The sequence below is a fragment of the Amphiura filiformis genome, chromosome 15 (genome assembly GCF_039555335.1).
Source record: "Amphiura filiformis chromosome 15, Afil_fr2py, whole genome shotgun sequence".
Lineage (NCBI taxonomy): Eukaryota > Metazoa > Echinodermata > Ophiuroidea > Amphilepidida > Amphiuridae > Amphiura > Amphiura filiformis.
Genome location: NC_092642.1, coordinates 21520272 through 21546954, shown reverse-complemented (window position 1 = coordinate 21546954; position 26683 = coordinate 21520272). Strand labels below are relative to the sequence as shown.

The following is a 26683-nucleotide window of genomic DNA, read 5'->3' as shown; positions in this document are numbered from 1 at the left end:
TGACATGAGGGGCTTTTGATGCACCCTGTCATGGGGGGGACAAGGAAGAAGTTGATTAAAATGAATTAAATGAAACGACTGATCAATCGCTGATAAATTAAGGAGTTGGTAAAATTGTTCGCAATAAAACTAGGAGGGTGGTGATGCATTTGGAAAATTGCATTTATTTACGAACCGCGAAAGACGGGTATGCCTGGTCGAGCACCCTCACAGACCCGAACGTAGTGAGGGTGCTTGGTATATCCGCCATGTTTCAAATCCATAGATGGCCAGCATAATGTCCCGCAAATTTAAGCTTTATGAGAAGCCTATTTATTTTGGTTGCAAAATGAGAACACAGAGTGGCTTATCTTTAACCCATATTTTCAATCTCTCATGCCAGAGGTTAAAATAAAACGATCCCTAACTAATTATCAAAAGATCGTAAATTTAATTTCTTGAAACGTACCGGCGAAACGATTTGTTTACAAGTAACAATCCTTGTTCCGACACCGATACCGTTCATTCGGCTTCATTCGGCAAACCACATGATCACTCAGGTGAACTAGGATTAATTGGACGATAGATTGTGTTAAATTTTATCCAGGTTACCGGGCCATGCAAAATGGTGATACTCGCGTCTTGGAATATTTTTCAACCACGTTGCAAAATGATCGGAAATACACCATCAAGGCGACTCGATCGGTAAGCATCATTGAAACTAAGCAATATTTAGTATTTCTTCTTTTGATTTTTCGATAAAATTTTAGTTTACAGTTTTGATTAGTTTGATGAGAGTGGATTTCAAAACCAGTCCACTAGTAGACGTTGTAATTGACAGTTTGACATTTCTGCCAGAGGATAATGTGAATCCATAAGATGTGGCGATCAATTTGACGATTAAAATCTTTCCTTTGGGGCGATTTCCATTTCTTGCTATCATTTAAAGGCTGAAAGCATCAATACTAAAGATAGGCTATCAGTCGCTTGTGCAGATAATGTTAACATTGGATTCCATTTCTTGTTTATTGTTCACTGTATGGAAAAGCCTGTTCTGTCTTATCTTGTATTGGTTGTGTATTTCCGACGCATAAAAGACGGGTGACCGCTAGTATTTTAGATTTCTCGAGCATGTTTTAAGCTTACCTGTATATTCCAAATGTGCGTCCCAACGAAATTGGAGTAGTGTCCACATTGCAATGTAATGACTTCTCTTGTTGGGGCTGCCATTTATTATGCAACTTGAATAAATGAAGGAACCAGGAAAGGTGAAAATGCAGAAATCTGCGGCGCTGAGATCTTCGGCTGGGCCGGAATATTTGGTATCGACAACCCAATGACTTCTAATGACTTGACAGATGCTGGAAAAATTATTCAACTCTTTTGCGTCATTAAATATATTTGTCACCAACTTTGCCAGGTAAGATTGAATATTTGATTTGATTATTAATTTTCTGACAGGTTTTATATTTAAGATGACTGTTTTCATCTTTTAATTTATTTTAAAAAGACTTTTTATTCTGCTCAAAATAACCCAAGTTAAGTGGGAGACAAGCTTCGAATAGTAATTAAATGACCTTGGGTATGTTTTGTAAACAATCAATTCATTTGGGTGACATTCCTTTTTAGGGTCTATGCATAAATCATAGACTTTTATCAAGAATTATGCTTTTATGCATGAAGTTTCAGAGGCTCGGTGCAGTGAAGCAGCTAAAAATGCTTTTTAATAGCATTAGCCTTCAGTATAGTTAGATTTGCAACAACTTTGGGTTGTAGATGTTCAATCAGTTGTAACATTGCATTCATGCATTTTTAACTCAAGCTTAAATTTGTTCGAGCATATTCTCTAACACGTAATGCATCCGTGAGCAAATTCGTGGCTAGTGTTTCTCGAGCAAGCTTAAATCTTAATAATTTTCAGTTTAGCCTATAGGCTTTTTTGCAGCTGGATTGTGTATAATAGCTGATATAAAATTACTGACATCTTTCTAATCCCCTTTGTGGGACCAGAATGGACAGAAAAATGAATGAAGAGGAACACTCAAATCATGCGCATAGCATGGGTAGCAAGCAAGGAAGAACAGTTTATCTCAGTCGTGTAGAGAAAATCAGTGCTTGTCATCGACTGCACAGGTAAGCAAGTACATTGCTATTCATCATGCTTCAAACATGGAAGAAAGAGCTCTTTCTTCCATGCTTCAAAAAAGTAATTTGTATTGTGTAAGCGACCGTGTCCATCATTTCTATTCACCATGTTCATCCAAGTGATCGAGGTTTGAACTTATGGCAGATTTACATCTTTTGAATGTGCACCGGTTCTTCAGAAACTAAACCGCTCCTTGTTTTCGACATAATTAGCTTGTGTCTGATATCTGTTGGCCGGTACTGAGAGCTTTGCATCTTGAAAATGTTACACAGGTTTAGATACCGTATCAAGTTAGCTCAATCGATAAGGCAATCATCTATGGTGCAAGAGGTTGTGGTCTTGATCCGTGAGTGGTGATTAAAATTGTGTTAGTTTGAAATTCCCCTAAATAATTAAGTTTCTTGCTGCTAATTTTGTCGTATAACCCATATATAAAACTCAGGGAGATGGTCCTGGCTGTGAAATTCAATTGTGACATGATTAATTGGAATGAGTCACATATGTCAGTAATTTCTCAGAAAATGTTTACATCATTTTCTGGCAGTTTACAAATGCTACATTTTGATGCAAACCCCATCAAAATCAAACATCTGGTTACCGAGTTATGAGCAATTCATCAATTGGCTGAAAACAATATAAAACAAAAGAATTTGAACACTGTTTTAGCCAATATCATAAAAACAATATTAGCAACAGGGGGCAGAACTCTTGCCCCCCCTGTTGGCCCCCAGTAAAAACCCAAAATTAAGAAAAATTTCACCGTTTTGCGGTAATTTTGCGCCAAATATGTTGATTTTACCCCCCTGAAATTCACTTTGCCCCTCAATGCCCCCAGAAAAAAATTCCTGGTGCCGCTACTGTAAAAGAGATGTACTGCAAAGACAATGTAATAACCAGCGGTACATGGAAGTCGCAGAGGTTCTAAATAATATTTGTGACCCAATCTGAAATCATTTTAATGCCTTACCTGACATTTATTTTCTTTACCTGATTTTATTTCGTTGCAGTAATCATCTTTCTGATGAAGAAAATAAGAAGATTTATGGAAAGTGCAACAACCCTAATGGTCATGGTCATAATTACACAGGTAAGGCCTGCACAATTAATCTATTGGTTCTCGTCCTCAGAATTTGTATGAATTGATGAAGGCGGGGGGAGGGGGGGGGGTGTTTTGAAAGTTTGTTTCTTTATTTTTGCAATGCCAAATTGGCATGGAATATGACATGAATTGGTGATATTGGCACTGGAATTGAATAGTATATTTTTTGCTTGACCTCAGTTGTGGAGATCGTAATTAAAAGGGCACTTCTGACAGTAAAACTAACATTTTATGAAAAATAAATACATGGAAATGTTACAATATGCTTTAATTTGTGTAACCTTTCTATGTCTTGTTTCATTGCAGTTACAGTAACTTTAAAAGGAAAGGTGAGGATTCTCTGTTATTTGTTGGAAGTTAATGTATTTGCTAATACGCCTGTAATATTTTCCCCAAACTGATTTCTTTTAGAAATAAATGTGACACGATCAAGGGAAATGAGTCGGATGTCGCTGATATTGATTTTGAGGTATTGGCAAAGAAAGTGTTAAAATTCTTTTGTTTTTTATTGTTTTCAGCGATTGATAAATTTGCAAAGAAAAGTCGTATCAACATGAGGTTTTCAGTTTCTGAAAGCTCTAAATGTCGTCTTTACAAACCTATGTAAAACTCATTTTCGACCAGGTTCGACATGCGACTCATTCCTCTTAATCATGTCACAAATATACATTTGTCAGTTCAGTGTATATATGTATATATTGCTAATATCAATATCACAAAATGTGTCAAAATCAACTTTATTATATGAAAACAAACTGAATACAAGTTTTGTGATATTGCAGGAAACCTTGATCAAGAAGGCTTTCTCAAATATCTAACATTTTAGAGAATAAAAGATAGGAATTGTTGTTTTTACTATCTACTATCATGTCATACTCATAGATGCTACGATCAGGGCTCGAAAAAATGTTAATTTCCCGGGAAGCTAGCTAAATTTCCCACAATTTATAGCATGTTTTTATATACAAAAAGACACAATTTCCTCCAAATACCAGAATTTCCTCCAAACACCAACATTTCCTGGGAATGAGCTTCCCCAATTCCCCACTTTTCCGAGCCATGCCTACAATGCAATATGATCATCGTGCAATAATCGCGCCTCAACAAGCATGTTCTGTGATGAAGTGCACGCTGGCTAATATCTACTAAATAGCTATGTCTACTATCGTCTTGTATTGTACACACAAAGACAAATAAAATTAATGTGTATTCTTTATAATAATAATAATAATAATAATAAACACTTATAGAGCGCGTTACAAACAAAACAGTTTCTCAATGCGCTTTACAGAAAAAACCTTAACTACAAGATATACTACAAATTTAAAAAGCCCAATAGAGCAAAACAAGATAAAATCAAGCAAGATTATTACAACACAGCATAAATGCTAATTCAGAGAACAACGAAATCATAACCACCACCAGACGTGCTTTACCGCAGTGTTGAGCGGGGAGAGGCAAAAAGAACGCATAAGCAGCAGGCCGCGAGAACCGGAGACACTAGAAAAACACGCCAAGTGGTTGAAGCAAAAATTAAACAATTAATGATGCAATCAATTAAATAAAGCCAAACAGAAATGCATTTATAAAACAACACTATTTGCCGTGGGAAGAGAAAACCGATGTTGCACCCGTCCAAGGCAGGACAAATAACACAAAAGACAGAACAACACCAATATAGCTCAACCCACTACAAAAAGCTAATACACAGGCACATATTCAGTGGGTGTGGCTTTATAATTACAAGCCACACCCACTGAATAAGATGTATACAAATGTTTATACCGTCCCGGGTACATGTACCGTATTTGTTCCATTAACCGCCCATGCCCCTATAAGCGCCCACCCAATAATTTAACAACAAACTACCCATGCAAATCTGGATCATGGCCCGAAATATATGGTACACTGATGATGATGGTTGAATATTTAGGGCCATTTTTATGCCTCTATGCCTCCACCGGAGGTATTATGTTTCCTGGTTGTCCGTCTGTCTGTCTGTCTGTCTGTCTGTCTGTCTCTCTGTCCGTCCGAGCTTGCGAGTGCAATTTCTCAGAACTGGTAAGACGTACAGTGATGCAAGTTGGTGGAGGGATGGTTATTGGGGGTCTTCAAATTATAGGAGATTTTCGCCGCAAAATATGGTAATTAAGTACCTAATTTGCATAATTTATGCGTAATATGCGTAATAAGCAAAATACCTTGTGAACAGATTATCTGGAGATCCGTATGGGGTACAGTGACGTAACTTGGTGGGAAGTGGCGTGGCCAGATGTTCTCGACCGGATTAGATTTTCAGTGCAAAATATGCTAATTAAGTACCTAATTTGCATAATTTATGCGTATTTGATGCGTATCAAGCAAAAAAACCTTGTGAACAGATTATCTGGAGATCCGTATGGGTTACAGTGGCGCACTTGGGGGGGAGTAGCAGGGCCAGAGGTTCTTGACCTGATTAGATTTTCAGCACAAAATATGGTAATTAAGTACCTACTTTGCATAATTTATGCGTAACAAGCAAAATACCATTTTCTCGGAGACTAGGGGTGCATACGTTCCTCAAACTTGGTGGGTGGGTGCATCTTGACCCTAGACAGAACAAGTTTGTATTGGTCAGTGGGTCAAGGTCACCCGAGGTCATGCAGGGTCATCTGAGGTCAAATTAGCAAAACTGCCGTATGGACATGAAACTGGGTGAGTACAGTCAACATTTAGAGCCAAAATTTTGGAAGGTCATTTTGGGGTCATCTGAGGTCAAGTTACTAAAAACTGTCGTATGGGCATGAAACTTGGTGGGAACAGTCAACATTTAGAGTCAAATTTTTAGAAAGATCATTCCAGGGTCATCCAAGGTCACCCAGAGGTCATCACTGGTTAAAATGATATGCCTCAAGGTGGAGGCATTGTGGCCGACGCTTTGCGTCGAGAACCGCGCAAGTCGAGAACCGCTCTAGTTTGTATATTCAATTATGTAAGCAATGTACAAAATAAGCTCCCACCCAAAATGACTTTGTTAAGTGCCCTGGGCGGTTAATGGAATGAATACGGTACTTTATCTTGCTTTATTTCTAGGTTGATCCTGTTACTGGAATGGTTATAAACATCACTGACCTCAAGGAATATATGAAGGTAAGTAAATAAGGTGAAATTGTTAGGTAGCCTCTTTCTTACATTTTTGATACAATCTGATCCAGCTAGCCCTAATTGAGATACATACAGGCAGATATAGGGAGTGAAATCACAATTAAGGGCTCAGATAGCAACGTTTTCACATATTTGTATGGGTCCCGAGAGCACAGTAGACTGTCCAGACACACCAAATTTCATTTTGAATACAAGGAATGTCCTTTTGATATCAAATAATTCTGATTTTTTTTAAAATTCGCAATGTAATACAAATTTTAGGGCAAAGTATTAAAAATTGATATTTGTTGACATTTAACAGTCCTCGGGGTACATTGTATCAATCTAATGATAGAATATGTACTTTAAAAAGTGTAGGTAGCTGGGAGGAAAAGCTGTCCATCAGTTGAAAATTTTGACTTTTTGTATCAAAAGAAATGCAATTTTTCCCAAAACCACCTGAAAATTAATAATTTTAATTCGAAAGGTAAAAATTGTTATATGATGGACAGCTTTTTCTCCCAGCTACATACACTTTAAGTACATATCATTAGATATATAATGTTAACTTCAAGAACTGCTAATAAATGTCATAGATATAAAAAAATATCAATTTTTAATAATTCATGCTAAATTCATGCCAAAGTAGAAATTGAAAGGCAAAGACTTTTTTCAAATTGTGTTTTTTGGGGAAATCATGTTTCTGAAACAATAATATGTGTGGAAGTTGTGTGGGGGTGTGTGTGTGTGGGTGAAACTTTAGGGTAGGTGTATGTAGACAATTTTTAACTATTGAATACTTTTTCTATTTCCCTAATCCTTTCCTTACAGAAAGCCATCATGGACACCTTGGATCATAAGAACATAGATCTGGACGTGCCCTATTTCAAAGACATCGTCAGCACGACTGAAAATGTGGCAACTTATATCTGGGACCAAATGACACAACTTCTCCCAGATCCAAGTTTATTGTATGAAGTTAAAATTCATGAGACAGATAAAAATATTGTTTTCTATAGAGGAGAGTGAAAAAAAGGAAACTTCACAACATAATTGAGAATAAAGGTATTGTTTTTAGACTGTGTCTTGCAGCTGACTTTGTTGACTTTGACTTCGCTCCCCTAGCTGTGAGTCACCCTTCTTGCAGGTGGTGGGCGCTGTGCATTCTCTAAATTCAGTAAATTTCCATCGTCAACCGTGTAATTGAATGGGATTATTTTGAAATTTTAAAATGCTTGAAATATCACAAACAAATAGGCCTGTGTTAATAAATAATATAAATGCAAGTTAAAACCGATGGGGTTCGATAATGAACCCCACAAAACTAACGAGTATATGGAAAATGCCATACGGCTGAGCAGTTTTGCTGGACCATCATGCCACTCGCCACCTGCCCTCTTGGGTCAGGTCTGCTGTGTTCCTGATGTTCAGCATCATGTAGTTGTATTCCTTTGTCATGTTGTTCTTGGTTTCTCTCACCTGGTCTAGGTGGGTGTATTGGTGTCCTAAGGACATGGAAGTACGTAATTCTATATCATTTTCCACCCTGGTGTAGCGTTCGCTTGAAATGCTGGCATACCAGGCCTTGCCGTTTGAGGCAAGCGATCGCTCTCGCTCGCCACCGCACGCCCAAACTCAATTTCTAGCGAGCGATTTTACACTCGCCATAGACACTAAATATCACTCGCTGCGAATCACCATTTACCCAATTTGCATTCAAGTTTCAGCACTTTATATTATTTATTCATTCGGTATATTGCAATGAATTAGCCTTAATTCCTGAAAACGAAAGAAAGGTTATTCCTCATGCTTCACACTCATGACACAGGTGATACAGTTATTTTATGTAGAACAATGAGGCTGATGGTTCAGTTGTTTTACATGAAAAATGATGGTACAGTGTGTTATGTGAGATGATCGATGCTAAACATAATACAATGTAACTTTATCCTCATTGTTTAATACATGGCAGCTAGGAGTGTTCATTTGAACTAAAACAAAATCATATCTACATGTAGTCACCAACCTCTATCATTCATTTCATTCATTCATTCATTCATTCATTCATTCATTCATTCATTCATTCCATAAAAATGTAAACCAAATGCATCAAAGTAAATACTAACATGGACTGTGGACAAGAAAATATTATGAACCTGGGGGCCCGGCCACTCACATAAATGGTCTGTACGCATGCATGACCAAAAAAATAGGAAAAGGGGGTGTTTTTTTTAGGCAAGGCTAGTTACGTGAGTGACGCATTTAGGGTCTAAAAACACTGATTTTCAAGAATAAGGGTAGTTTTCTGAAACTGAACAACTTGTTTAGGGTACCTTTTCAAATTTTTGGTAAATTATGTGTCCAAAAAGGGTACATTTTTTCATTTTGACTAGCCAAAAAACTCATTAGGGGGTAAATTTTATATTAAATTACCTTATTAAGGGCCTAAATTTGCTGGTAGGTTAAAACTCGTTTAGGGGGGGTTTAAAGAAAATTTGGTCACGCATGCATACACTATCATACTTGAGTGGCCCCCCTGGGATTATGAAGGACAAGGCCAGTGAGGCTACAGTGGTGTGACTAAGCAAAATCAGTCTGAAGTCGGTCATATACAATTTTCAGTTTCTTATTGGCTCACAACAAGCATTTGCTAAGCTTTTTTTGATTTCTGACTGATTTTGCTTGATCACATCACATATGATTATTTGTGTTCAAACACAAAAGAAAGAGAAACATGATACAAAACATACTAAAGAATAATGACCAGTGGTGTAGCTAGGGGACAGGGAGGCACATCATGCCCTAGGTGCCATCTTAGGGGGCTAAATTGTCATCTTAGGGGGGTGCTGTATCGCCCCCTCCAAGCAGTGAAAGTTAAAAAGTCAAACATTTTGTGTGCTTCATATGCATTTCAAAATGAATTGACATTTGGAAGACATTTGAAAATTTTCAACTTCATTACAACCAAATTAGTAGTATTTGTGCACATTTTGTGCAATTATTTTAGGAATTGGGAGTGGGGAAGGGACAGGGGTGCCATTCTGTATCCTTGCCCCCTGGCACCACAACCCCTAGCTACACCATTTATCATGACTGAGTACAAGTGATTTATATTTGGATATAGGTTTGTTTTAAAATGTGTGCAAAAATGTGTAATAGCTTTGACTGTTTTGAGCCTGATCCAACTCATTCCAAAGAATAAGATAAGTTGTACAAATAGAAAAGCTCTTTTTGTTCATAATTTAGTTAAGGTTATTTACATATACGTGTACTTGTCTTGACTGGTGTGAAAGTATGGATGTGTGCTAAAATACCAGTTGACTATGTTAGGCAGTTAATTTATAAAGTATTTAAACATAAGTACACCAAATGCAACTGTGTTCACATCCTCTAGAGTAAGAATACCGTAAAGAATCACCTACGAGGGGTATCCAAAAGTTTTTGACATCACCAAGAAGCGAAAGAGCTATATCGATAAAAATTTGTCAGTGTAATTACTGGTCCTTATGTACATTATGGTCCAAAAATGGTCTCATAAGTATGTTTACTTTTTTTACAGGTGGTGTTAGATGGGCAGTAGGCGCATAACCTTTTCATGATAAGATCCTCCACTTTCTTGAATTTCTTCACTGTGGCCGCATCATCCAAAAGTGATGGACGCGTCCACTTCTTGGCTCATCTGTGAGGGACATGTGGCCAGTTTGGAAATTCTTTTTTCAAAAAGCAACAGTGCCATATGATGGGCAATCATCACCGTAGATAGGTTTCATTTCATCATGGATTTTCTGAGCATTGTAGGCCTAACCCTTCACATGCAGGAACTTAATCACGCTGCGTGCCTCAATTTTCACCATTTCATAGGTTATGCGCCTACTGCCCATCTAGCACCACCTGTAAAAAAGTAAACATACTTATGAGACCATTTTTGGACCATAATGTACATAAGGACCAGTAATTACACTGCCAAAATTTGATCGATATAGCTCCTTCGCTTCTGGGTGATGTCAAAAACTTTTGGATACCCCCTCGTAATGGCGCTATGGTCTCCCTTGACATAAATGGAATTTTAGGCACAACCTAAAAGTGCCCTCCCGTAAAATTCTCACAATCGTAAAATTTCTCGCAAATAGGGCCCTGAACCTTAATTCTTGTTGGGATTTCAGAGGAAGGAGCTCACTATTTGCACATAATATTTACCCCAAAGCAAAGGAGACCAAGTGCGCCACTAGGCGAATCGTTACAGTAGTTTATTTTCATAATTGTGCTGGGCAAAATGAAAGAAAGAGACAAATAAACAAATTTAATGACAAAAAGTAAAACGGTATAGTATGTGATTATTATTTACTTTTTTTTTTTTTTTTAAATTTTATTTTAGATCTAACTATAATGTCTTATTTGGATCAGCGCCTTAGGGCTTTTTTGCAAAGAGCTGTTACTGTAAAAATGGAATTTTAATTTTTTGTGGTTTGTCAATTTTGGTCTGTTTTACTTGTTTTTTGTTTTAAAATTGGCGATTCTAAACTTCCTTATGTAGCCAATACACATTTAATTTTATTGGGCAATATCAAAGACTCGAGATACAAACTCTATACCAATGTGTGCTATGCACATGGTCATTAATAGTGCACCATGACCATGGTAGATTTTGTATCTAGGGTTTTTGATATTGCCCAATAAAATTGAGCATGTATAGGTTATGTTACATTGACCTATGTTCAAAAGAAATATATAGTGCATGGTAACTGCTTGGAATGTGAACAGTGTGTAAATAAATGTGAAAATCCACTTTTATGGTATTTGAGTTTTTTTAATACAAATATACCAGTGTTAAGGTGGTACTACACCCCCTGATAAATTTTGTGACTAATTTTGCATTTTTATCCACAAAAAAAAAGCACTCTGGTAACAAAAAATATGTATATTATAGGGGCAAGAAAGCCAATTACTTCATTGAAATTTCAGTTATTCAAGACAAGTTGTTATATGCTAAGAAATATGCTAAGAAATGAGGTATATTCTAACAGTACCTCTTTTTTTATCATAAATAATGTACCGCTTGTCTTGAGTCACTGCCTGGATTCCTTGCCCTATAATATACATAACTTTTGTTACCAGTGTGTTATTAGTTTTTGAGAAAAATGCAAAAATAGTCACAAATTTATCAAGGCCCTGGGTGTAACCTTCAGGCTATTAGTGAGGGAGAGAGAGCTCTGGGAAGGCTGTCTGCTGGAATTAATTCCTCAATCGACAATTTTTGTACTGGTAGACGTGGCTGCAATTATTCTATCACATATCCAAAATCGACCAAAATCCACACTGGGCAAAAAAATCTACAGGCATTTGAAAATCACTATTTTACAGCAAAAATATACAAATCACGAACGTTTCCGACTTTTGAGCCGCATTTACGCAAACATGGTTAACGCGTCTACGCTTACTGTTTGTAATTGCGTTCGCGCAACAAGTGAGCGTGTTGGCTTGCATACTGCGTAAACCAGAGCGTCACGAACACATCACTCGCACGAAGTCGGTGTCTAATTGATCGCCACCTTGTGCAATAATAATTTGTCGCTCGGATGAAATCGTGGCGTATCACAAAATGGCCAGTTTGAGATAGGCCCTATAATCGCGTTTGAAGTTCTTGCAACTTTTACCTGTTCGTCAAACATGAATTAAGATGTCCCCATTTGTTGAATAGATATGAAAGAATAAATATTTAGGCCCTAAGTAATACATTTGATGTATAAAATACATTGATGTCGTTCACCAATTAATTATAGTCATTAAACCTAGGCCTAATTGGTATATATAGGCCAGACTATATCAGACATTGCAAGAAGCCTACAACGGAAATTAATATAGGTTTTCCCAGAGTATTTCGCACTTGTGTCATTGCTTTTCGTACAAAAGACATTTCAATTTCGTCCCGAAAAATCTTCAAGCCAGAAACTCCAGTTCAATTTCACTATTGTGCCATTAGATTTCAACTTTGTTAGCATTATATTTCGTGTTTGTGTCTTTGATTTTCGTCAAATTGCAGCTCAAATTCGTCTGAAAATACGTAGCGATCCCTATCGCCAAAGCAAATTCGTCATTTGTCATTGAAATTCATAATCGTTTCATTTAATTTCGTCTCATATAGGCCTATATGCAATGTGTATACATGTTAATCGTGCTTTCATTCTTGGAGTTTCTTTTTGGTCTGTTTAATTTTAAATATTTAAAAATACATTTTATCTTTTACTTATGCTTTTGAGCTCATAGGCTTTAATTTCTTTTTACCTCTTTAATCCAATAAATTGTTACAAATGAATATAAACATGTTAAAGATTATTCTTGAAATTGATATAATTCCAAAACATATATAACTCTCTTCACGCGGGTGTCGACTGCATGCAGACGACATGTTTAAAAAAAAAAATTCAAAATTCAAAAATTTCAGAAATGTAAATTTTCATGACCATATTTGGAATCAGCATGAAAAATGCATTAAAATGAGTACAAACAAGTCTAGTATTGGTTCAGTAGTTGTTAAGATAGCTCTTGATATTTTGAGAAAATATTTCAAAACTTCAACTTTTTCCGTTGAAGCGCATGGCTAGCACGCAGAGCATTAAGGCGATATAATACCCCGATTTTCATCAGTACCCCTCTTCTTTTTTTTCTTGCAAATTTATTAAGTACATATATATGTTTATCACCTCATGTCCTGAACTTATAAAATATATCTACATATAAAGTGAATTTCAACAATTTTAGTAAGTCATTTTAGCCCTATATATTTTTTGTTTACTGTAACCTAGTAACTCAGATCTGTGTTTCATAACAAACCATAATTTATTCTTTTGAAAATGTTCAAGTAGGGTACATGAATAGAATACATTAAATCCTTTGTTATACTCTCTATAGAAAATCTATAGTGGTGCATGCAAAATACCTACCATGATATAACACTGAATAAATTAAATAAACACTTATACAATGGATGCATAGTCATTAGTTGTTAGGAGAAGAAAAGGCTATTAGGTCACCGTATGTCAGGTTATAGGTCAATTGGTTCAGGTCAATTTAAGCATCAATTTTGAATACACATGTGAGAGTCTGTGATATCATATGAGGCATAATTTTGATATTCTGTCTTTAACTGGATATATATCGAGAAGCGCATGGTGGATATACTAATATACCTTGGGATGTAAATGGTGAGTACAATTTAGAATGCCTAGTTGAGACGGATTTCACAAATAAATATAAAATAGTTACCAAAATCACAAAACTTAAGCTTACGGAAAACTACCCAATATGGTTGTATAGGTGACAAGAAATACAATTTTTTCATCATTGCTGTAGTATGGTTGTTGTAACCTGTTACCTATGGCTTAATTAAGTTTCAGTGCAATAATGTCGCAAGTTAAAAATACAAAATATAGCTCAACATTGAAAATAGAAGCATTTTAACCAGTTCCTTTTTTGATAGTTGTGGAGCACCAAGTTCATGAAGTCATAAAAGAAATCAGGAACCACTTATTCCCATTTTACATATCAACTTTATTTCCCTAATGTGTTAGCAACACATATCCAAAATTTTAACGAAATCCGTTGATAGTAAGCTTTCCAAAATGAAGTGAATTTAAATCATCAGTGATGTACCTCCTTTTGGCTTCTATCTGTAAAAGCATGTAAGCTACATTGATACCGATACCACCAATAAAACGAGAAGATTTGCCCCTTCATTTTGCATACCACTTTGTCCAATTTTTTTTGTAATTTCTTCACAAAATGCAAAAAATGCAAAAAAAATCAATGGGTGTAGTACCCCTTAAGGCACATTCTCCGATAAAGTGTCCAAAAAGCCAAATCTGTGTCGCCCATAGTGTCAAGTCGTATTCAGACTTGTTTCGTCAGAAAGAAATGACTTTTATTAATATAACTAATACTTAGGAGTTGCTTTCTAAAATGTGTGGGGCTGGAGGTTGTAACATGCCTAGAAAGTATAAAACAATAAAGCTGATTATGCATGTCCATTGTTTTCCTCCATGTCGCCAGCCAAGGTACGTTCCGTATAATGTGTCCCTGTTCGTTAAACATGCGCGCATAATAATGGATTATATGTACTTTTCATTAGTGGTATCATGCCCTAATTATAAAGTATAAAACATCACAACGCAAGTTATTAAATTTTTCCAACAGGTCTTTGAGACTATGTCGCCAAAATTGTTCACAGATACGTTACCATATTTCTAATGAATAACAATCTGTCAAAATAACTGGCTATATGAATGTTCCCATATGTTATGGATCAAGCAGGCTCTATAGTTATATTATATATGTGGTACATAACACAATGGTTTCAAAGTAAAAAATCAGGTCTATTAATGGCAAAAAATCCTGACGTTACGTTCATGCGTTCACAGATACGTTACCTAAATTCTACTCCCCTCGGAAAAAACGCTGTGATAAATGAAGCCAAATACCATACTAGACTTTAGTACATTGGGTGATGACTGATCAAGTATGGGTATTAAGTCGGTAAGTTTTTACACTTGCACGATTAAGACAAAAGTGGGAAAGGGCTTCACAGATACGTTACCACTGATACGTTACCCCCAATGCGTACAAGTAATATTGCTCAAAAATGAAGTATTGTTGAAAAATCACCCATGCATTGTTTTGTGTTCTGAAACTATTAAAGTTTACGATTCTGAATGATTTTCACGAATTCTTCGTGGTTGGCATTTTGCAATTCCTGAGCCCAAACTTGGACGCTTTATCTGAGAATGGGCCTTAAGCAACTTGCGGGGGGGTTATTCTGGATTGTTTTTATTGCATGTAATTCTGTTCTGTCGTTCTTTCTTTCTTTGGTATAGGCCTATCATACAAGGCCTTTAAGGCAATTGCATTGTAACTGGTGCTTCATTTTTAGACATCCTTTTACATGTTTACACACTTTATGCTCCAGCTTTAAAGCTCATTTGTGTGGAATCTTTTTTTTAAATTTCAATACCCAACATTCAAGGCTAGATCCTCTTAGTAGGCCTATTGCCAATTTTGTACGTATGGGACAACTGTTGAAAAACGGAAACTCGTGCTACGAGCAGAGGACATTTTTATTTTGATTGTGTCCTGAAACAATATACATAAAAAGCACTAAAACAAAACAACAACAACAAAAAACATGTAATAAAAAAATAATTCTTATTTAAGGTCTTATTTCACTCAAAAAAGTAACAAATTTGGCCAAAAACGGGTTTTTCTAAGAATGTTTATGATAAACATGTAAGACGACTTAATTTAAAGAGCATGAGCATGTTTTAAATTTGTAGCACTTAACGTTACTCTTTTTCTTATTTAATTTTATGATTATTTAAGGTTTTCCTTTTCAACTAAGAATAAGGACTTCAACATAAACTAAAACGAACGAACACGGTCCTTTAAAATAGGCATATAATATATCCATTTAGCACCTGACGAATCTAAATGACATATGTATTAAAATGAATGACAAAAGACCAAATTGCTTTTACGTTTACTAAACCATCGCCACGCGAGACGAAATTGACCACAGATTTGACGAATACAAATGTGAAATATACTGATACAAATATGAAATTCAATGACCGAATAATGAAATTGCTTTTGAGTTTGTGCGACTTCGATTTTTTAGGACGAATTTAAACTGTCCTATTTATGAATATGAATGATATAAGTGCGAAATACTCTGGGAAAACCTATATAGTTAGACCTGTACAATAATTATGAGCCCTGGAGGTGGGTGTAATGGGGGGGACAAGATCATATAAGGTTTGCAAATTGGGATCCCAAAAATTTGGCATGTGCAGGGGCCGGGGGGCAAAGGTTTTTTGTGGGCCGAGAGGGGAGGCAAGCGATTTTTGACAGGCCGAGAGGGGGAGAGTAAGTGATTTTTGGCGGCCGTTCGGAAATTTTACCACCCGGGAGGGGGGGCTCATTCAATTGGTCTAATAACCCATAACCCATTTGGTCTACAAACCATTTGGTCTACAAACAGTGGCGTAGCCAGGAGTTTGGAAACGGGGGGGTGGCACAACTTGTAAATGTACCGACGGAAATATTTTTTGCCGACGGAAGTTGTTATTTGTTGACCCAAAAATGTTTGCATGGTTTGAAAAAGTGAAGAGCAAAAAAATAAATAAATAAAAGGATAATAAAATGGATAATAGGCGGTATTCTCCCCTTTTTTCTGTCACTCTGGGTAAAAAATAATCTATTGTTAACCCAGTTTTTTTCACCAACGCCTTCCGTCTACCGACGTCCTTACATCATGAACCGACGGCCATGACGAACGGCGGGAGGGGGGCACACCGCCACTCTCTACAATCCATTTGGTCCGATGATTTAGTCTGCTAACAGATTGGTTTAGGCCTACTAATTAAATGAGTTATTACTCGTTGGTATAAAAGCCTATTATGCAATTATTTTGCTAATGCAGTATAGATTTATCGTGTTTTGATAATGTAACTGACGGCCTAATAATATAGGATTATAAGCCTACGTCATTGCATACCTGCTGGCACACGCTTTTACACATGTGATATCGCGGGAGCATTAGGCCCTTATATATAGATTTGATTGAAATGTTATCGCTCCATGAAATTGAGTCACTGACAATCGATGGCGGATTATCATTAAAACAACCTTGCTCAAACATTATTTTATTTCTAAGCGAAAGTTGACGGAACTTAGTTTTGTTGTTGTTTTTTTTATAAAAAAATTTTCGGACATGGCATAACTGGGCATTAACAGCAGAGACAAATAAATAATTTAGAAGCTGCTGACGAAGATTCACCCAGAAAGCGATTAAGCTCCCTGCTAAAGCTGGCCCTCGATCTAATGGCTGGAATTTGGGCAGGTAGAGAATTCCATTGGGCTGTAGATGGTAGAAATGATCTTTCATGGCTGACAAGGTTTTATCCCGGGACTTCCACTGTTAGGCTATATAACTTTAATAGATTTTTTTTTCTACAAGGTTGAAGTAAAAAACGTTTAGATTCTTATGATTGACAAATCCATTTTCTACTCTACTTCTCCTAGACTTTCACCATCGAACTTGGCACTTCATGCTTCACGAGGGAAAATGTGGTCAATCGGGACACACCGTACGGGCCTATAGGTATAGGCCTACGCCCGGGGGCCTACGATCCACTTAAAAGAACCAAACATCATGGAAGGTTTTGTGATCACATATAAACCTAGCCTAACTTAAAGGGGCCCTACTCAGTCCCGGGGGCCTACCTCTCAGAACAACAAAAATAACTAAGCCCTTGTCTTTTTTCCCCAGACATTATAGATTATGATATACGCTAAAACAGCCCTAAGTTTATTTGTATTTGCACCAATTTTGCGATCATTCATAAGAGATAAAAAGCAACTCTTCCTCTTTTTTGTTTTAAAAACCCGCTAGACTCATTTTGAAATGTTGCCAGAAAGAAGAAAAATGACCTTTGACCCCTTATTTGTGTACATCCTATATGAAGCATGGGTAGGGATTCTTCTAAAATATTTTGGTGGAAATCGGCTTAATCGTCTAGAAGCCTTAGTATTTTTGTGTGAAAAAAATCACATTTTCAACTATATAATCAAGGTCAAAGGTCAAATTGGGTTACAAACCATAAATGGGAGTGGTCAGTGGTCATTCTGAACAAGTTTGGTTAAAATCCAACTTAGTATGTGGATGTTATAGCGATTTGAAATGTTGCCAGAAGAAAGAAATGCGGGTGAAAGAAAGCATTTGGCAACATTTGTTGCCAAATGCAAAAAGGGAGCAAAAGACAACCGAGACGAGAGCAAATATCCCCTACTGCGAATTATATGACCAGACCAGCTATTTACACCGCCATCAAAGAAGACCAAATAATACCGCATCATATACCTCACAGATTCTGCAAAAATGGCTAACGTGTTTTATAAGTCTGAAACACGCGAATGAGGTAGCTTATTTTGTTTTGATAGGCCATTTTCACGTGTGTTTCAGTGGGAGCATTATTTAGTGGTGTGCGCACTGTACGTAGCCTCCGTCGCAGGCTACTTGTGTTTTTATCACACTCATAGTTTGAGAAAAGCGAAAACGCACCGCCTGCAAAAGAGGCTACACTAAACTAGGATACGGGCTGTGGTTTAAAAGTAGTTCCAGCAATCCCGATTATTTTATTCATTGAAGCTTTGCTGTGCTTTGCGGCATTGATGAAAGCTGGAATTCCATGGACTATTTCACGGACTATTTATCACGTAGGGAGATAAGGGTAATTGTGGAGTTAATAATTTATTATGAACTTTTGATAACATTTCAACGTGACGCGACGTGACGTGACGCGACGTGACGTGACGTGACGTGACGTGACGCGACGCGTGTGTTAGATAAAAGCCCCTCACATCATCTCTTTCTACTCTAGAAGCTATGTTTTACATCATCTTTTCTATATCAGACATTTTAAAGCGATATTACAGACTCATCACGTTCCGCACCTACATGTTTCTCTGGTTTTTTAACCTTTTTTAATAGCTCGGCATTAGGCCGAATTACGATTGTTTTAATGCCCGCATAGCGAGAGCTCGTGCTGGGAAAGTCTTAGGGTATATTTTGATTTTTGTTGTTTTTGTCGCTATCTACTGAAGATAGCATTTCACATCTCATCCCGATTCATCATCTCTTTCTACTCTAGAAGCTATGTTTTACATCATCTTTTCTATATTTTTATTTCATCATGTAGCGGCGAATTTATTCTTTCTAGTACATCAGTCCCGATCAGACATTTTAATGCGATATTACAGTCTCATCACGTTCCGCACCTACATGTTTCTCTGTTTTTACCTTTTTTAATAGCTCGGCATTAGGCCGAATTATTAATGCTCGCATAGCGAGCTAGTGCTGGGAAAGTCTTAGGGTATATTTTGATTTTTGTTGTTTTTGTCGCTATCTACTGAAGATAGCATTTTACATATCATCCCGATTCATCATCTCTTTCTAATCTAGAAGCCATGTTTTACATTATCTTTTCTATATTTTTATCAGTAAGTCCTGCAGAGTGTTGCGACATTATTTTGAAAAAGATGCAGGCCTAGTCCGTAGTACGCACAGAATGTAGTACGTCATATGAAGCGTAAAACGGATGCGCGCATATCGCGTAGCACCAATACGCAATCGCTCGCGCCATTCGATCAATCTGCAGTAAATAGCAAAACCAGCATGAGAAACAAAACAATACCATTGACTAATGACAATAATTGAAAACTTTTGTTCACAATCCTAAGTCTGAATATCATTGATCAAAAATTGTGTAAGACAACATTTTGTTAATTTCAATCACTATATTTCTGCTCATAAAACGTGTTTACAGCGAGCCTTTTCCTAACATATTTTGAATTCATGCGCTTTTGCTAGCTACTGAAGATATAGTGAAGACCAAAGAATTTTAACATCGCAATGAAATTTCTGAAGAAAAGATAACTCAAGAGATTTCCACATGCACTCGTAGTTGTCATCAAGTAAATATTTTACCCAAATCAATTTTTGAGCCACCGCAAAACACTTTACATTAACCATACGTAAACCACCCAAAGCATAATCCAGACATAAAACATCTCTCTTTACTCTGTCTTTTCCCCCATTCCAGATGAAATTAAAAAATAATTTATTCAAATTTTTGAAAAAAGTTTCTGGAATTTTAATACAAAGCACTGAAAAGAGATACAACAACTGTGGAAGCAAAAGAGATTTTATGACACAAATTTTCCCAACGAGAGACAAACTTCTAGCTTTCCAACAATTTAAGGTTTGTTCAATTTGTTTTAATTTCACCTTATAATTTAATTCAAAGAGCGAATTCAAATTGAGGGAAAAATTAATACCAAGGTAACTGAATTTGTCATGAACCCAGCAAAGCCCCTTATCTTGAAATGGGAACTCTTGATTACCTTTTTTGGAACCTATCCAAATAGATTTGGATTTAGACAAGTTTACATTACAACCCGAACATTTACCAAAAATATTGAGAATATCAAATAAATTTTGAAATGAATCCTTTGAACCATCAATGTAACAAGTAGTGTCATCAGCAAGCATGGACACTTTCAATTCTTTCTGGTTGACAAAAATACCTTTAATATTGGGATTAATCCTAATTGCACTCCCAAGTGTCTCCATAACGCAAAGGAAAAGGTATGGGGAAATCGGAAAAAAAAAAAAATGCCCCGTTCCATATTAACTGATTTTGTAAGAAAGCCGTTGTTAATAATATAGGATTTCCTGGCAGAGTAAAAAGTTTTAACCCATTTGATAAAACTTTCACCAAAATTAAGATGATCCAACACTTTAAAGAGAAACTCATGACTGACCGAATCAAATGCTTTTTGGATATCTAATAAAATAACAGCAGCAGGGATATCATTCGCCTCAGTAAAATCAATTACATCTAAAAGTAGCCTAATGTTATTACCAATGCTTCTGCCTTTTAAAAAGCCAGATTGGTCTGAATGGATCAAATTACCAATACATTTCTTTAAACGGTTAGCCATAGTCTTAGCAATAATTTTGTAATCAGCAGTAAGAAGTGAGATTGGCCTATAATTTTGAATTTCCAACAGATCCTTATCTTTCTTTGGCAATAAAGTAATAACCCCATTTCTTTGAGACAAACTAAGGAGGCCACTTTCAAAAGAAAAATTAAAGGAGTTGAGAAGCATATCACTAATGTCATTCCAAAAAATTATATAAAATTCGACAGGTAAACCATCGTACCCTGGAGACTTATTGTGATTCATGGAACAAATAGTCTGAAAAATCTCATTTTTAGAGAGGGGTTGATCAAGATTATGCACCTGAAACCATTCTTTCCCGACTGAAGAATGTGCAGCTTGCTGATTCAATCAGATCGTGGTATGCATTTAGAGATAAAGCCACTGAAGACCTTGGTTATGAGATCCGAGAAATGAGGAGTCAGAATTGCACTTGTATTTGGTTCAATAGGAATATTAGATCCAAGTCAAAACAGTATTTTTATTATGACTCTTGGTATTCTAAAGGGATTCATACTTTATCTGATGTTCTTTATGATAATCTTCCCACCCCAGTTTTAAAATCTTTTGACGACTTAATAATTGAATTTGATATTCCATACAGAGATAGGAGAAAATATGATCTGTTAATGGATAGCATTGTTCATTATTGTGGGATGCTGGATGACTTTGAGGACCAGGATTTTGACACCTTTGATATTTTCTCAAATAATTTAATACTGGCCCTCAGGGTCCCTCCTACACTTACAGTATTATGAAAATAAGTCTCCCCTGAGAGAATTCAAAATTTCTGGGAAGATATCTTTGAAAACTTTTGTAATAAGGGGAATATGGAGTGGGAAGAAATTCATACTCGGAATTTTAAATGTACTATTGAGACTCAATTAAGATCTTTTTATTTTAAATTATTCCATAAGGCCATTGCTCTCAACAGCTTTCTCCACAAGATTGGGAGAAAAGACTCCCCACTTTGTTTCTTTTGTGACAAATTTCCCGAAACTGTGGTTCATGTTTTTTGTGAATGTGAAAAAGTTAAATTCATCTGGAATGATTTATTTAACCTGATAAATGACAAACTTCATTTGGATATTCAATTTAATAGTTTTGATCTTATGTTTGGTATTGCCAATGACAAATTTCTTTCCTTTTTAATATTATGCAGTAAATACTACATTTACAGATGTAGATTTCAGGAAGTGAACCCAAATTTTACTGCTTTGAAAAACTTCATTTTGATGAAACGTAAAGTGGAATATGACATTGCTTATAAAAAGGGTAAATTAGGTAACCATTTTAAAAAGTGGTGCTTTGAATTTTAATGTACCGGTACATGTCCTTTGTTATACATTTTGTACATCTAGTGTTATGCCATATTGTTGCTTGTATAGACTCTGTATCTATTTATTATATGTACATGCTGCAGTATCTTATAATATGTATTTTTTAATACTTATGAAGCTGTTGTTGTAATTCTCTGTGATTATTTTTTATTTTTTTTTTTTCCTTTCTAATAAAAAAACATAATGACAAAAAAAGATATAGTGAAGACCGCTCAAATTTAACGCATTTTGTTATTTTTATCACTATAACAAAAAATGTGATGTTGTTACTATTATGATAGTGGTGCTATCTACTAAAGATCAAATTAAAATTTCTGAAGTGTTGCGATATTCTCTTTCGGTAGGCCGCCTATAATTTTGTTACATCCATGCGTTTTTGCTATCTATTAAATAGGGCCTATAGGCCTAACTCACAGTAATTTTGTGGTCCAGATCAGACATTTTAATGCGATATTACAGACTCATCACGTTCCGCACCTACCGTAAAATGGGGTAACTTCAGTCAGCGGGGTAACTTTGGTCGGTCAAATATATTTTTTTAAATGATCATATTTTCGTACAGCAGCATTGTTTTTAGTCATATTTGGTGTCAATTTGTTAAGAAATATGTTTGGAAGAAATAATAGTCGCTCATGTGTAATTTCCTTGAAATTTACGCAAAAAAATCGTTTTTTTACATTTTTTTTCAGTAAAAATAAAAATCGATATTTGTGAGCAAGGATGTGTGTTTGATTAATTTTGCAAGTGTCAAATGTCACAAAAACAACAACTTGCCCATATTCAGCATAGATCAATTTAAAAAAAAAATTTCCTTCATGGATTGTAATACTGTGACCAAAGTTGCCCCAAAGGCGGGGTAACTTTGGTCAGGTAATTTTTAACCCCTAGGGCACCGTTACAAAATTATTTAATTTTTTTTTTCAACTTCAAGGTGTAGAAGGGAACCCTAATGTCACAAAAAAAGAGTTAATTAGAAATATAATTGGTTTTGTTTGGAAGCAGTGGTTTAAAAACTCTGAAAAGTGCCCAAAGTTACCCCATTTTACGGTACGTGTTTCTCTGTTTTTTAACTTTTTTAATAGCTCGGCATTAGGCAGACTTACGATTTTTTAAATGCCCGCACAGTGAGCTCGTACTGGGAAAGTCTTAGGGTATATTTTGATTTCTGTTATGTTTTTGTCGCTATCTACTGAAGATAGCATTTCACATCTCATCCCGATTCATCATCTCTTTCTACTCTAGAAGCTATGTTTTACATCATCTTTTCTATATTTTTATTTCATCATGTAGCGGCGAATTTTTTCTTTCTAGTACATCAGTCCCGATCAGACATTTTAATGCGATATTACAGACTCATCATGTTCCGCACCTACATGTTTCTCTGCTTTTTACATTTTTTAATAGCTCGGCATTAGGCCGAATTATTAATGCCCGCATAGCGAGCTAGTGGTGGGAAAGTCTTAGGGTATATTTTGATTTTTGTTGTTTTTGTCGCTATCTACTGAAGATAGCATTTTACATATCATCCCGATTCATCATCTCTTTCTAATCTAGAAGCCATGTTTTACATTATCTTTTCTATATTTTTATTTCATCATGTAGTCAAAACTCAATTTGAGATTTTACATCGATACATGATTTGCGCGATTAGTGGGCCAGAACAGATTGGAAATCATTTATTTCTCCACATAATTTTATAAAAACCATCCCCCATGTTTAATATAGCATCAAAGAAACGTATTTTAGACACACGTTGGCTGAGAAAATGAAACAACTTAGCTCAATTTCTACGTTTTATGGGGACTATTTTACGGGTTGCACTTTTTGATTGCGAAATCTAATGTGTCTCGTTCAGCAGACAAAGACGACAACCAACTACGCATTTAAATTTGAGCTATCGGCAGTTGATAGCAAAAACACACGAATTCAGATACACCAAAATAAAAACAACAGATAGAGAAATCTAATGGCTTTTTTTCAAAGTTTGTTTCAGCGTCATACGGTATTCAATTCTCGAGATATTTCAATTTTAACCTTCACCGTGTAAGTCAATGCATGAGCTCAATAGATACCGGGTACCAAAATCGAGCAAATTACGGCATGTCTTGCGACATTTTCTTTTGTTAAAAAATCATGGTATATTCGTGTTTTTTCTATCTTCTGAAGATAGCTTAAATTAAATTAAATTGATGGTGATATTTTGGTCTCCATCTTCTAGAGATCAAATCAAGTAAAAACATTCAAGCAGTAAGGCCTGCAGAGTGTTGCGACATTATTTTGAAAAAGATGCAGGCCTAGTCCGTAGTACGTCATATGAAGCGTAAAACGGATGCGCGCATATCGCGTAGCACCAGTACGCAATCGCTCGCGCCATTCGATCAATCTGCAGTAAATAGCAAAACCAGCATGAGAAACAAAACAATACCATTGACTAATGACAATAATTGAAAACTTTTGTTCACAATCCTAAGTCAGAATATCATTGATCAAAAGTGTGTAAGACAACATTTTGTTAATTTCAATCACTATATTTCTGCTCATAAAACGTGTTTACAGCGAGCCTTTTCCTAACATATTTTGAATTCATGCGCTTTTGCTAGCTACTGAAGTTATAGTGAAGACCGCTCAAATTTAACGCATTTTGTTATTTTTATCACTATAACAAAAAAATTGATGTTTTTACTATTATGATAGTGGTGCTATCTACTAAAGATCAAATTAAAATTTCTGAAGTGTTGCGATATTCTCTTTCGGTAGGCCTATAATTTTGTTACATCCATGCGTTTTTGCTATCTATTGAATAGGGCCTATAGGCCTAATTCACAGTAATTTTGTGGTCCAGATCAGACATTTTAATGCGATATTACAGACCCATCACGTTCCGCACCTACGTGTTTCTCTGTTTTTTTACCTTTTTTAATAGCTCGGCATTAGGCCGACTTACGATTTTTTAAATGCCCGCACAGTGAGCTCGTACTGGGAACGTCTTAGGGTATATATTTTGATTTCTGTTATGTTTTTGTCGCTATCTACTGAAGATAGCATTTCACATCTCATCCCGATTCATCATCTCTTTCTACTCTAGAAGCTATGTTTTACATCATCTTTTCTATATTTTTATTTCATCATGTAGCGGCGAATTTTTTCTTTCTAGTACATCAGTCCCATTCAGACATTTTAATGCGATATTACAGACTCATCACGTTCCGCACCTACATGTTTCTCTGTTTTTCACCTTTTTAATAGCTCGGCATTAGGCCGAATTATTAATGCCCGCATAGCGAGCTAGTGCTGGGAAAGTCTTTGTCGCTATCTACTGAAGATAGCATTTTACATATCATCCCGATTCATCATCTCTTTCTAATCTAGAAGCCATGTTTTACATTATCTTTTCTATATTTTTATTTCATCATGTAGTCAAAACTCAATTTGAGATTTTACATCGATACATGATTTGCGCGATTAGTGGGCCAGAACAGATTGGAAATCATTTATTTCTCCACATAATTTTTATAAAAACCATCCCCCATGTTTAATATATATAGCATCAAAGAAACGTATCTTAGACACACGTTGGCTGAGAAAATGAAACACCTTAGCTCAATTTCTACGTTTTATGGGGACTATTTTACGGGTTGCACTTTTTGATTGCGAAATCTAATGTATCTCGTTCAGCAGACAAAGACGACAACCAACTACGCATTTAAATTTGAGCTATCGGCAGTTGATAGCAAATACACACGAATTCAGATACACCAAATTAAAAACAACAGATAGAGAAATCTAATGGCTTTTTTTCAAAGTTTGTTTCAGCGTCATACGGTATTCAATTCTCGAGATATTTCAATTTTAACCTTCACCGTGTAAGTCAATGCATGAGCTCAATAGATACCGGGTACCAAAATCGAGCAAATTACGGCATGTCTTGCGACATTTTCTTTTGTTAAAAAATCATGGTAAATTCGTGTTTTTGCTATCTTCTGAAGATAGCTTAAATTAAATTAAATGGATGGTGATATTTTGGTCTCCATCTTCTAGAGATCAAATCAAGTAAAAACAATCAAGCAGTAAGGCCTGCAGAGTGTTGCGACATTATTTTGAAAAAGATGCAGGCCTAGTCCGTAGTACGTCATATGAAGCGTAAAACGGATGCGCGCATATCGCGTAGCACCAATACGCAATCGCTCGCGCCATTCGATCAATCTGCAGTAAATAGCAAAACCAGCATGAGAAACAAAACAATACCATTGACTAATGACAATAATTGAAAACTTTTGTTCACAATCCTAAGTCAGAATATCATTGATCAAAAATTCTTATTCAATGAGTGCGTCTTGTAAAGAATTCACGTAATTTGATTGGTTTTTTGGTGTATAATATCTCACAATAGTTGATAGTGATATTAGTCAGGGCGCGCGCCTCCACGCAACGGCGGCACGCTTGTTG

General features: G+C 36.0%; 2 protein-coding genes across 2 annotated transcripts in view; one reads left to right on the top strand and one right to left on the bottom strand.

Annotated features, from left to right (window-relative positions):
- The window catches only part of LOC140171384 (protein misato homolog 1-like), a 55321-nt gene extending 54024 nt beyond the window's left edge, over nucleotides 1-1297 (bottom strand). The window contains exon 1 of the mRNA XM_072194629.1: nucleotides 1126-1297. Within this exon, the coding sequence (XP_072050730.1) occupies nucleotides 1126-1209 (84 nt within the window). The 5' untranslated portion in view covers nucleotides 1210-1297. The remainder of the gene's footprint in view (nucleotides 1-1125) is intronic.
- Nucleotides 1298-1880: 583 nt separating this feature from the next.
- Nucleotides 1881-8372, top strand: LOC140171383 (6-pyruvoyl tetrahydrobiopterin synthase-like). The gene is made up of 5 exons (XM_072194628.1): nucleotides 1881-2112; nucleotides 3133-3212; nucleotides 3531-3553; nucleotides 6297-6353; nucleotides 7179-8372. Exons 1-5 carry the CDS (start codon nucleotides 1991-1993, stop codon nucleotides 7374-7376), a joined length of 480 nt encoding a protein of 159 aa, XP_072050729.1. The 5' UTR covers nucleotides 1881-1990; the 3' UTR covers nucleotides 7377-8372.
- Nucleotides 8373-26683: the final 18311 nt, after the last annotated feature.